Genomic DNA, 12,879 nt, shown 5'->3' on the forward strand with positions numbered 1-12,879 from the left:
AGCTTTCACAAACAGCATCCGAACTTTGGGAGGTGAGATCACGTCAGACGGTTTAGAACGACCCAAAGAGTTTAAATTTTTTTTATAAGAATAAAAAAAGGGATGAAGTACAGATAGGGGTGGAAAATAAAGAACAAAAATTAAAAGCGAAATTGGAAAATTATTAAAATGTAATCAAATTAGTAACAAGATCTATAAAGTCGAAAAGGTTGGTTTTTAAAGCTGAAAGCTATAAGATTTTACCGATTGGAAATCTAGTTTAGGTCGCTCCTTTTCCATCGCATCGAATCGAATCAGTTTTCTTCTTCGATTGACGTTCAATTTACGTGTGTTCTGTTTATAATCTGAAGCCTTACTTTTGAAGTCTGATTCGCGGCCAGAAAAATGTATATTTTTAAAAATTATATTTTTAGAATGAAATACAACTCGTGCATTTTGGAACTGGACAATCGTGTCAAGGTAGTCATCGAGTATCCAGAATTTTTTTTCGAATATAGATCAGTATTTATTTCTACCTCACGTCTCAATTTATGCACTCCATTATTCATTATATTTTGTATACAATTTTGCAAACAAGTATAAGAGATCTTTAATCTATATCTATAACAAATATTGCAACAGTTCGAAAAAGAAAAATGCATATATATTTCTTCAATCTCTTTCGACATTAACTTACTATATTAGTTCGCTCTCCAAACTGAAAATATGCAGCGTTAAATTATATGCGTCAAAAAGAAATAAATTCTTCAACTGTCTCTTAGAATCAATTTTTCTGTCATCTAACTCACGTCATTCTTAAACCGCGAAACGAGCGCAATAGAGAATACGCGTGAGTGACGATTCCCCCGCGTTTGTTTATTCACGATCGTAATATATACAACAATAAATTCACATTACATCAGATATTACATTGGCAGCCCCCCAGAGGATTTTGCACAATGATCCACGTGCGGGTCCAGTGCCAAAGAATACTCGCGCAATGTTGTAATGCTGTGCGCGCACGCATCGTCGGATTACCTCGAGATGAGAAAAGCGCGATTCGCGAGAAATATAATCGAATCGCATGACAATATTGACGCGATTCTATGAACGATGCGACCTTCCGTTATTCTCATTCGACATTATTGTCAAATGATAAATTAACGCGTCGATGTTGGAGCTTCGTAATTTTGAAGATACTCCGATTGCAGAATTCGCGATGAAACACTCGGGCCGAGAATAACATACGCCAAATTCTGAGACGCAATAAACGTGAGATACGAGCGCGAACGGTTACAATTTTATATCCACAAAATGTAACTCGCAGCGTTGAAATATGCTCGTATATACGCAATCATTAGACAATCATTGGCAAATAATCATTTTGAGGATTGTCGCTCGTGAATAAGATTTATTCGGCCGACCAGTAGACAAACGATAAATCGATCAGATGTTTTTGCGACACCTCTGAGAGTCTAGCTTCATAAATCTTGTGGAACGAGGACAAAGATTTAGCGACCCGAGACAACGAACATTTTTGCAACGAACGATTAGAGAGATGATATATCTCGACTTCGCATTGCTATGATTCTATTGTTTACAAACACTCGATGGAGAAACGACATCGGAATTTACAGGTCTTTTCGAAATTTTAAAAGATCATCAATGGATATAAAGTTAAAATTAACGTCCCATAAAAAATTATTATTACCTACCATATCCTACCATATTCAAATGACAAAACAAATATTGAAAAACAAGAAAAAATATTACAGATGTAATAATAAATTATAAAAACTGTTACAATTGGATTTACATATCTGAGAATAACAGAATAGTGTAAATAAAATCATTATCAACTTGGTTTAATGGCTTAAACGTTAAGTGCCGAGTTGATTATGTGCTAAATTTATTTATGCCATAAAAAATCGCCAATAACAAAAAATGATTAATAATAATAATTGTTTTTTATAACTATATCATTTGAAAATGCTAAGCTAATAATTTTTTATACAAAATTTAAACTATATATAAAAACTCATTAGTAAAATTTCGAAAATATCTTTATAAATTTAGATTATACTCTTTCCTTTTCCATAATCTTACCATTTTTATTTTTAAACATCAAGTTATTTAAATAAAAATTTTTAATATAATAACACCAAGGTATTCTCTCTTACATTTTATATCGTAGGTCATTGATATATAGTGCTTATTATGTTAATTTTGTGTTACCAATAACCAAACAGTTTATTCCGATCATCTGGCTCGGATTCTTAATAATAATAATAATAATAGTAGTAATAATAATAATAATTCCGCACTGCTTTTATCATCATTGTATAAATTTACGGAAATGTGCACGATTATATATTAGTATTTGCATATGTGTGTATACTTTCATAACAATATTATTAGTATTAACTTTTTATACATCAGTCTATACAAAATGCTGCATAAAACTTGTCTTCCTTGTTGGCTTATACAGATGTCGACAAATATATGGCGAACACACGCACAGTATGAAAGTTTTAATAACAAAGAAATAACCACCTGCTATGCAGTTAACCCTTACTGGGTCAGTGAACCTTCGGCTTTGCTGATTTCGCCTTCTTGAGCTTCTTCAACCCACTTATATTTGTCTTCAAGAGATTCCAATATGCCTGTTGGAACTTGTTTACATCCTTGGAATGAATCTGAAAGATGAAAATTGTGTCTCAGAGAGTGGTGCTACTGACTATCATCCTGTAAAGACACAACAGATACGTACAACAGTAGAGATTTTTTTACTACGAAGCGATGCTCGGACTAGGCAAAGGTACTCTGTAGGATTTGGTAAAGGAGGTCTGCCTTTCCTAGGCACCGGCTTGTTATATCCATTGACTGTAAAATAAAATGTTTCTTAAATGCTAAGAAAGAAAGAAAAGCAAGAGGGTTACAAGTTTAAGAAAATAAATCACTAAAGTAATTGCAACATAAATTTATATTTTTCTTAATATAAATTTATATTTATAAGTATAATCCAAATTCACTTCCAGATGCCCCTCTCTTGTCAAAGTCACAATCCATAAGTTGGAGCTAGAGCCTTTCAAGTAATTAATAATCTATATTTTGGAGAATTAACATTTTTGCTTTAACAATCAGTGCTTTGAGTGAAAAACAAACAAAGGATACTTACATCTTTTAATGGTGAGCGATACCGCGCCCGAGAAACGCGACTTGTCAAAGAGTTTGGTTAACTCCGCTAAGAACTGCAATGAAAATTCGTCGGTTAGTCGTTCATGTGCGAGAGAAAAAAAAAAAGTAATGTCGATGACGAGATGTCAAATTACCGCGTCGTTCTCCAAGAGGACCATTCTGACGATGGTAGCATATGTCAAACGCCGAAGTACGTCGAATGTAATCACCCGCTGAACGAGGTTAGAAGAGGTTAGGAAACGCAGCCGCAAATTCCTGCTCATGCGGCAAAATCATAAACTACGAGATACCTAGAGGATGACACGTATATCTAATTTTCAGAATTACATTCTAAATTCTATTTAATTTTAAAAGTAGCAAAAATTCTGAATTTTTAATCTGATTACTCCTGCAATTTTTCATTTTCTCTTTGCCGCGTGTGGAAAGGAAATAATTTCGCTCGATCATCGTAAAAATACCGAACAAAAAGTCACTTTCCCTTCTGACCTATAGTCAATGTTTAATGGCCAATGTGGCTGCCACCTCATCGCGGTGCTGTAATGTTGTGCGAACGCGGAGCTTTTCGTTGGTGACACGAAGAAAGTCTTTTTTACTGGCCGGTCGCCGATAACAACGAACGAAATGGTCCAGGCTCACGTGAAAGCCTTCCTGGCGATTCTCCTGGTCGCCCAGGTTCACGGGATCATGTTTTACGTAGAGCCGAACGGTCATAAGTGTCTGAAGGAGGAGGTCCACGCGAATGTACTTGTCACTGGCGAGTACGAGGTATCCGAGGCGATGGGTCAGAAGATGAATTATGTGGTAGGTAGAGCCTGATCAATGATTTTTTATTTATCCCTTGTCAAAATACTGTTACAAAAACATTAAGCACTACGTAACATTGTGTGTGTGTGTCAATCCTTTGCAATTTCTGTAACAGCTGTGGCACTTACTGTGTGTTTTTCTTCTAAAGTCGTAACAAATATTGATAAGTTTTGTATCAATAACTTTGTCTCTTATAGATTCAAGACTCCAAAGGACATATATTGTCGCAAAAGGAGGACATTCCCCATGGAAAGATGTTGAAGTTCTCCTTTGTAACAGAAACTTATGATACTTTTGAGATATGTTTCATTTCACGCGTTCCGAGTCGTGAGTACATTTAATTTAGTTTAGTTTGTTACATCGTTCTGATACAATTCAATTAGTTAAACAATTGTAATAAGACTACATAGTTAAAGTATATTTACAGGAAAAGTTATATAAAATAAGAGATAATATATAATAAGAGATAATATATATGTATAATAAGAGTTATATAAGTTTTATTTTATTTTATTTTTTTTTTTGGAAAAATGTTTTAACTAAAAATTAGATTCAGATTAAAAATTTTAGAAATTCAGAATTTAACTATTTTTTAAAAAATAGAATATACAATCTAATTTGTAAAATTAAATAGGTTTTAAAAATTTAATAATTTTTAAAAATCTTTGGAATTTAATAATTTTTTAAATTCAATCTTTACAATGTTATGACTTTTAATGTAAATAATTATTTCAGATCAGCGCGGTATCAGGCAAGAAGTTACACTGATTACGAAACGTGGCATTGAAGCAAAGAGTTATGAAGGCGTAAGTCCTATATATCCCAATGAATGGTTGTTCCTTTACAAAAGAGAATTGTTTAATCATATCGGGGGATCGAGAAAAACTATCTGACATTACTTTGTCTACTTTCTTTTTTATATGTGGCTTGTTTCCGCGGCGCAGTTGGTAAAGTAGAGTTTTTTCGATTTATTGTGTTCTCATTGGCATGTGTTTTCACGAACCGGCACTTGTGCATCGCCATCCAGCCTCAGAACTAAGCTATCAAAGTGCAAAACACAGTTTTGTTTATTTGTGCATGCTTCTGTCGCAGATGTTCCATTGATAAGGAGAGCGGAATTATTTCATCCATGCGATAATTCGATTGTAGTTTCCATTGATTGAATTTATATCAAACATTAATTATATACTGGAAATTTGTTTCAGTCTAGAGTATTTTTTATCTTTGAATTTTTAAAAATATGTTAATGGTGTATCCATATATGCAGCGTATTACATTTTAATACCATATATTTCAGTTCTCATTAAAAAGAAAATGCTAATTTTATCATATACACAATATTCTTACACATTTGAAATAACAATTAAAAATTGAAATACTTTCTTCCTGTTACAACTAGGATATCTTTTTATTATTTCTAAAAAGTTTCAAGAAAGTACAAGCTGAAATATTCAGTATTCTTTAAATATTTTTGAGCAAAAATTGTGCTATTTTTTTACTTTTGAGATTAAATTTTAAAAAATAAAGAAGTCTATGATAAAGGCGCATTCAATGGCCTTATCGCTTAGAAAATAGAATTAGTGCAATCAAATAGTGTATACATGTTGCCTAATATCTTACCACATAATTTTTTCGCTATGTGCAAAACACATACACACAGAGAAATTATCCATTATTTGGCTTTAGTTCTATAGTAGTTGTGTTTTTTGTCATTAATTTGTATCGACTTGATCACGCAATACTAACGAGTAATGCTGATTTCCGTTCATGAGTTTTACCGTTTTCCGGTCAAATCATTATCTTCATTGATAGATCGGTGAAGCAGCCAAATTAAAACCAGTAGAAGTGGAATTGAAACGATTGGAAGATTTATCTGAGGCGATAGTGCAAGATTTTGCCAGAATGCGCAAGAACGAGGAAGAAATGAGAGACACAAATGGTAAAGAAAAAAGAAGTATTTTTCATTATAGTAAATAGTGGAAAAAATTAACTAAGTTAAAAAGAATGACAATTTTAAATTATTATATAAAACTTTTCTACATCTTAGACGTCTTTTTTTATTTCAGAGGCTACGAATGCTCGAGTATTATACTTTAGTTTATTCTCGATATGCGTTCTCTTCGGTTTGTCCACCTGGCAGCTTTTCTATTTCCGACGCTTTTTCAGGATGAAGAAACTCATTGAATAAGTGCATTTGTAAATAATACAAATGTAAAAAATACATTTATTTTTTGAGGTTTTCATCTTTGTTATCTGTAATTCGTATTTGAATCATAAAACACTTTTTACATTCATCACAACAAAAAATACTTTAGAATTCAAAAAATACTTTAGAGACAATTTAAATATTTAAATATGCAAAACGTTACAATCATATTACCTCATTCGAATCAATGTAAAATATAGTGAAATCTCATCTCGCCACACATTGCGCATACGAGAACACAATTATTTAAGGGATTGTAAGATAGAAAATTTCTTAAATAAACGTACCTCAATGGTGATAAAATGGATCTCCAAAGTCTCATTATCTAAAAAAAAGATTCGGAAGATATGAGAGAATGTATCATATATGAAATTTGTTTTTTTCTTATATTAAGATATTTAATATTATATATATATATATTTCGTAAGATATAGTTTAATGTGATTATATAGAATAAAATACGTTATCGTTTCAACATTTTATTTATAAAATAGAACAACTTTGTGGGAACACACATACAATAAATGGCCTAAAAAAATATAATGAAGAAACATCACATGGAAGACGATTTATTTGTCGCTGATTTGAAGGCCAATGCCTTCAGGATTGTGTCTTTGTGATTTAAATAGCTATTCGCTCGCGTATGGTCTTAAAGAAACATAGTTAACATTGCGTTACGTTAAATACTCTTTACACTTTTACATTTAGAACCTGAAATTAAATTAATGACACACGAGATGAACACAGAAGTTTTTGAAATTCCACAATCATTACAACTTTACGTTTTCTTAATACTACGGTAACTTTGTTTTTAAGACATTTAATATTTGTGTGCGACTAAATGAGCTGTAGACGCCACGGTTAATCGAGATTTTTGTAAATATAGCTATACATTCTAATTCTAATGAAACATTTTTGTTTTTCGAAAAAATATATATATCTTCAGAGTAGGAGTATACACGGTATGTACATATAATCGAAGTAAGAAAATAACTTCTAAACTTGAATAACTTTTTATCACAAGGCAAACAATCAAGCAATTAAAAATGAGTGAATGACAATGATTCAAACTAGGTACATTGTATATACAGTGCACAAGAAAGAGATTAAACTTGCGGTAATAAAATCACATCGCTGTAATCCACTGTAATATACGACTGTTTAAAACTTATAAAAATCACCTGTTTCAATTTTGACAAAAAAATTCGAAAGTAATTTCAAATTTTAACATAAAAATGATAATAATTCGAACGCTTTTTCGGACCTATTTTCAGTATTTTTTCTTGTTTTTAAATTCCCAATCACCTCTCGAGCGATTGATTTCTACTTTTGAAACACTCTGTATATTTTGATGTGCAATGATTATATGAGAGCAAAAACTAATCGACAGTCATTAATGCCGCGATAGCAGAGATGAAATTTGTATTCATTGTTGAAACAGTCGTTTCTTTTTTTTTATTACGCATTAATATAACATTTTATTTATTACCGCATAAAGCTATAATTCGAACAATCACTGTCATTACGCTTATCACTTTTAATTACTAAGTCTATTGTCTATTGCACACGGTAGTATTTATAATAGCCTGATAACAATTTATATAGACTCATGGCTACGTATTTAGACACATTAAAATGGACATTATGCAACAATGAATTTATTTTAACAGACTCTAAGAAATTCATGTATATTTTTCCTTCACTATTTGTTGATAAAGTTAAAATATAGAAATTGAAAAAATGGAAAATAACAAAAGTTTAACTCGTAGATTATTGTCAGTTGTTGTCACTTGTCGGTTGCTGTCAGTTGTTGTCAATCATAAGTGTCGTAAACACTTATAATTTCGCAATATGGAGTTCTGTTATTGTTTTTGTTTAATTATTATCTCTTGATAATTTATCGCAGATTTTCAGAGTTAATTCGTTACTGCATAATATCGTCTACATACATACTATCGCTTACCTGAGATTAAAAAATTCAACTAACAACATGATTGAGAATTTGTCGACAATCCTTACTTTTCCTCATCTTTTGTACGTATATCTGTTAAACCACTCTGTTTCCACTATATCTAATAGTAATAACGACAAAAATATATCTCTGCACACGCATACACATACGCACGCACGCACACACACACACACATATATAGCACTTTTTCGCTATCTTTTAAAGCCAAGTTCCATAGTTGTACCATTGTTCTGCTACGAATTTTTCAATAAATTCGGCTGTCAATTTTTCCATAAAAATATTGGTCTATTATTCGAAATGTCTTTCTACCTCTCAACATTAGGCATCTCGGCATTTATAGGCGCACTAAAAATCTCTATTAAAAATCTCAAAGTCCTATACAAGAAGTAAACGCTATTATAGTATCCAACTATTTTTTACGGCCGCTATTAGTCTTTCTAGTTCAAAAGAGATGTACCTTTAAAAAAAAAATACGGTACTTGCGGCATATATTCGGGGGATAAGTTAAGTCCCGATTGGACTGGGATAATAAGTTACAGAGAGTATTGTCGAAGCGAAAACTACTTGTTCCAACCATGGTATCTTGGAAGGCTCATTACTGATTTGGCGATTATCGCTCAAATTATTAAGCCTTCGCTTTCTGACGTCTCAGATCATTGGGAATTAAAATTGTGAGCAAAACGCCAACTGCAAGGACGCCACACAACGCGACGTTTGCCCAGAAGTCATCCCAAATATTAAGCAGGTAGCGATAAATCGGAGTAAAAGCGATACCGAACATCTGCACGACTGCATTCAGCAGACCCGTCGACGTTCCCTCTGGCTCCGGGAACGTGAGTTCCGCGGCAAGCTCGAAACCGACCGGCAAGTAACCGGTCATGAAGAAGCTATAAAAATATTCACATGGCATAATATAAATATATATACATAAATAGAATACATAAAGATAAAAAAAATATATAAATAGAATATTTATAAATATATAACATTTTTCGAGATAATCTCAAGACAAAGACGGTAACTCAATTATCCATCGTGCTTTATGACTTTTTAAAGAGATAAGACAAATTTTAATAACAGAGATCTTCAACGAAAATCACAGCCAAAGTTTACACATATAGCAAATCAAGCCAGAGTTCAACGTAACGAAAGTCAATAAACTATTTTTAAAAGTAAAGTATGACGAAAATAATCGCTGGACTTTACCCCAGAAGCCCAGCCGTGATGTAAATAACGTATATCCCCGCATTATTGTCCAGTGTGAAAGTGAAGATTATCATACCAACCAAAGAACAAATATATACTCCTACCGTCGTCCACCTGCAAATTCGTTATTTCATATATATTAACTCCCATCAAATAAATCGAAGATCCAATACAATTTGATAAAATATTTAATTAGCGTGAACAAAAGTTTCTCTCTTAACTTGGTAACATTTTGCAATAATTATTATAAATAATTTCGATTTGTGATAATTTGAGGAAAACTCGAGTTAATTTATCGAATACTGCTAAAAAACGACAAAACATTGGAAGCAAAATTTAATAACAATAATATTTCACGATTTACGATAAAATAATGTCTATTCCATTACTCACCAAAATTTGTGTGTTTTGTCTAATACGATGCCACACACAATGGAGCCCATCATTCCGGCGCAAACTATCGTTAAGCCAATTCGACCAGCGTCCTCTTCACTTCCCTAAAGGCAACCGCTATTTGTTAGTTCTTTTCATTAAGCAAATGCATATTCGAGAAAATTATTTGACCAAATGGCGCATTTCGTATTTATATTTAGAGCTCATAATCTCTGAAGAGAAAATACAAATTTTTGTGAGAGACCATATATATCGATAATTATAAAATAAAATTTATAATTGCTGAAAAGTAAGTTGAAAATCGAAAAAAGAATGTCTTCGAATGAAGTACTTACTGGAAATTGTTTGGTGACGAGTCTGTTCAAGAGAGTACTTATAGCGTAAAACGTGCCGACGTTGATACCATAGCTAACTAAAAGCAACAGATAGCCGCGATTTAACAACAGCCTTTTGATAGAGGCAAAAAATGTCTTCACCTCCTTGTTGCTCTCGGATTTCTCTCTTTGTTTAATTTGAGCGGAGCTAGGTGGTAGAGGTGGTGCTGACTTGAAAACTACAAATTATATTCTATTAAGATTAAGAGTGAAAGAACGGGAGTGTACGCCGCTTGACGATAAAATCTCGAAACTGATTAAATTAATATCTCAGCTTGTAAAATTCCAATCCCCGTGTTCGTGCAAAATATACATGTAGGAATATTTTCCTTACTGCTACTAATAATAAACACATAAAATAATTAGAGCAGCTTGATTATACAAATTAATATAACGTAATCCTTTTTTTGCAAAATTTAGTCTTATTTAATAATTCTCTAATTAATAATATCTACACAACAATTTCTATTTAATAATCTTCCTTTGCTCTCTACTTTCAATCTCACAATTTTTTGTGACGAGTATCAATTATCTTCATTTTGTATTATGTATTATATATATATAAATATATATATATATATATATATATATATATATATATATATATATATCATATTTTTTAAACTCTTAACTTTTCGAGATTTTATTGTCAGATTGCGTAACTGTATAAGCGATAGATAAAATTATATATACGCACAAAGCAAGATGAGGATTAATATAAATGTTGTGAAAGCCGCCACGATATAGAACATACGTTTAAACCCATTTTCAATATCGCATAACTCCCCGTTCGGCACTAACATCGGCGGAAATAAGAAACCGATAGCTATACCCAGCTGCAACAGAAATCCGAGTAACGAACGTTTTAAAAGATTGTCGATGAGAGGAAAAGAAGGCAGAAAAAAAATGTTTGCCATGTAAATCCGTAAATGTTTTCCAGTTACGGTACACATAGCGCAATATTTATCTGTCCTGAGAATTGTATGCTTACTGAATAAATTAAATTAATATTGTTCGCGTGCATCTTTACAAATCATTATCAAAGCAAAATATTTTCATTGCCGATTGTTGAAATACATAATTTCCATATATGAGTAAATAGGATTTCAAAAGGCCAATATTATTTATACATGTATTTATGTGAAAAAAAACGCACATTCATTATATGTAGGTTCAATAATTGCAAAAGTGTGTCTTATATCTTCTATTCACATCAAAAATTAAAAACAGAAGAGACAAAAAGGACGAGGCCAGACACTCTTTTTTTTTTTTCTTTAAAATTTCATGATGCTGGTGCCAGGACGACGTGAATCCATTTTCGATTACAAACCGACAATTACAACACGCGGACGCAGTTGTAAAGTGCATCGGATTGCGTTTCCGCTTTTATCGTATTGCGAAATCGGTGCAATTAAGGCGCGACGGATTCCCCGATAAAATGCGACCGCGACGCCTGATAAAATGATAGCGGCGGCGCAGCCTGCTGCACCTTGGGTCAATTGAATCCCTCGCGCGACGTAGAGTCGGCCCCCTGTCCTCCCTGCCCTCCCTGCTCTAACCCGTCCATCCATCGTGCAGACACGATCGTCTGTCGAGGTAGCGAAATTAAACGTGGGTGCCCACTTCGACTCGGTTTCCCACCTAATAACGACGCAATTTAAATCTCCCGAGGCAACCCTCCTCGTCGATCAACGCGTACTCCAGACTGTCACTTCCGTTGTTCCGCGCACGAGATTCATTCTCATTGTCCTCACGCACGTGACACGTGTCGCCGGTGACAATGTCGAGTGCCTCCTCTGACGTTTTTGAAATAACAAGTATTGTCACCCATCGATATTTAACGTTACGAAAAAAATTAGGCTTTACATAATAATAGCGGGCATTCAACTCGGAAGACGGTTCGGATAAAGATCCTGAAAAATTTTCAAGAGAATAACGTTTCGATTAAAGTTATAGTTAAAACTAGATTAAAGGAAATTATAAGTCTAGCTAGAATTTTGATCGAAAAATCAGTTTTTCCAGAAAATTTTTAGAAATATTCAACGTCATGACTTTCCATCAAAATTATATGAAATTAAATTAGATTGAATTATACGATCGATGAAAATAATATCTCCTGGTGCGCGCAGATATGCGATAAATTCGAAATTTGAAAGGTGTTAATTTATATCAAGAGATGAAATTATCGTGATATGATTATTTCATTTTAAATAATAACGAATCTATATTCGCTACGAACGAGGAAAGAGGTACAAGATATTTAATTAATACCGCGTGTGTCAAAAGCGTCGAATTTATTTGACTTATTATTGAATTACGATGCTATATTATCTCGCGTTTTAATCCGGGTAATTAGAGCAACTTTATTGCGTGGATTAACAATTCGCATGCTTCGTGAAGTTCAACACGTTGCAGGTAAATGATGCGTTACTCATTATTCCTTTTATATCTTCACGAAGACATGTGTGCGAAGATAACACATAGATTTAAAATACAGGAGATAAACTATATAGGAAATATACTGTATAGTGCAGAAATAAATTACGCTATCTAAAACGCAGAAAATATAATCGTCACTTGTATTTACGGTGACCAGATGTCCTTTATTTTGTCCTTTGAGAAAATATTGGACACGTTTGAAAATTTTAGGATTTTCTTCCTAACATAGTTTTAAACTGTATTTAAAATAACTAAATTTATCAATTGTTTCATAAAATCGAGTTTTACGAAAATAAATAAATCTAAAG

General features: G+C 32.7%; 4 protein-coding genes across 8 annotated transcripts in view; 2 read left to right on the forward strand and 2 right to left on the reverse strand.

Moving 5' to 3' along the window:
• The window catches only part of LOC105203022, a 163,926-nt gene that overhangs the window by 95,693 nt on the left and 55,354 nt on the right, over window positions 1-12,879 (forward strand). The gene's annotated exons all lie outside the window — the stretch shown is intronic.
• Window positions 2,070-3,471, reverse strand: LOC105203005 (signal recognition particle 14 kDa protein). Its single transcript, XM_011171707.3, has 4 exons — window positions 3,312-3,471; window positions 3,158-3,230; window positions 2,750-2,862; window positions 2,070-2,675 (listed from the first exon to the last, which is right to left on the reverse strand). Exons 1-4 carry the CDS (start codon window positions 3,438-3,440, stop codon window positions 2,559-2,561), a joined length of 432 nt encoding a protein of 143 aa, XP_011170009.2. The 5' UTR covers window positions 3,441-3,471; the 3' UTR covers window positions 2,070-2,558.
• LOC105203013 (transmembrane emp24 domain-containing protein bai) lies at window positions 3,651-6,494 on the forward strand. Of its 2 annotated transcripts, XM_011171713.3 has the most exons (6): window positions 3,651-3,978; window positions 4,179-4,308; window positions 4,717-4,787; window positions 4,926-4,928; window positions 5,794-5,920; window positions 6,048-6,494. In XM_011171713.3, exons 1-6 carry the CDS (start codon window positions 3,799-3,801, stop codon window positions 6,167-6,169), a joined length of 633 nt encoding a protein of 210 aa, XP_011170015.1. In that variant the 5' UTR covers window positions 3,651-3,798; the 3' UTR covers window positions 6,170-6,494. The 2 variants fall into 2 exon arrangements, with proteins under 2 accessions (XP_011170015.1, XP_011170023.1); XM_011171721.3 differs by lacking the exon at window positions 4,926-4,928.
• The window catches only part of LOC105203062 (uncharacterized MFS-type transporter C09D4.1), a 63,860-nt gene continuing 57,631 nt past the window's right edge, over window positions 6,651-12,879 (reverse strand). For 3 of the 4 annotated variants that reach the window (XM_011171833.3, XM_011171826.3, XM_011171817.3), the window contains exons 5-9: window positions 10,830-10,968; window positions 10,094-10,311; window positions 9,759-9,862; window positions 9,366-9,479; window positions 8,785-9,046 (exon numbers count right to left, since the gene is read on the reverse strand). In XM_011171833.3, the coding sequence (XP_011170135.1) occupies window positions 8,785-9,046; window positions 9,366-9,479; window positions 9,759-9,862; window positions 10,094-10,311; window positions 10,830-10,968 (837 nt within the window). Of the gene's footprint in view, window positions 9,047-9,365; window positions 9,480-9,758; window positions 9,863-10,093; window positions 10,312-10,829; window positions 10,969-12,879 lie in introns of all 4 variants that reach the window. The other variant, XM_011171808.3, reaches the window with a different exon arrangement.

The sequence above is a fragment of the Solenopsis invicta genome, chromosome 16 (genome assembly GCF_016802725.1).
Source record: "Solenopsis invicta isolate M01_SB chromosome 16, UNIL_Sinv_3.0, whole genome shotgun sequence".
Lineage (NCBI taxonomy): Eukaryota > Metazoa > Arthropoda > Insecta > Hymenoptera > Formicidae > Solenopsis > Solenopsis invicta.

Excerpts from the sequence above, each read along its gene's own strand:
- LOC105203013 (XM_011171713.3), top strand. The coding sequence starts at position 3,799 with ATGGTCCAGGCTCACGTGAAAGCCTTCCTGGCGATTCTCCTGGTCGCC. Across the intron at positions 3,979-4,178 it reads GTCAGAAGATGAATTATGTG|ATTCAAGACTCCAAAGGACA; the intron begins GTAGGTAGAGCC and ends TGTCTCTTATAG. Across the intron at positions 4,309-4,716 it reads CATTTCACGCGTTCCGAGTC|ATCAGCGCGGTATCAGGCAA; the intron begins GTGAGTACATTT and ends TAATTATTTCAG.
- LOC105203005 (XM_011171707.3), bottom strand. The coding sequence starts at position 3,440 with ATGAGCAGGAATTTGCGGCTGCGTTTCCTAACCTCTTCTAACCTCGTT. Across the intron at positions 3,231-3,311 it reads TCCTCTTGGAGAACGACGCG|TTCTTAGCGGAGTTAACCAA; the intron begins GTAATTTGACAT and ends TTTTCATTGCAG. Across the intron at positions 2,676-2,749 it reads GTAAAAAAATCTCTACTGTT|ATTCATTCCAAGGATGTAAA; the intron begins GTACGTATCTGT and ends TTCATCTTTCAG.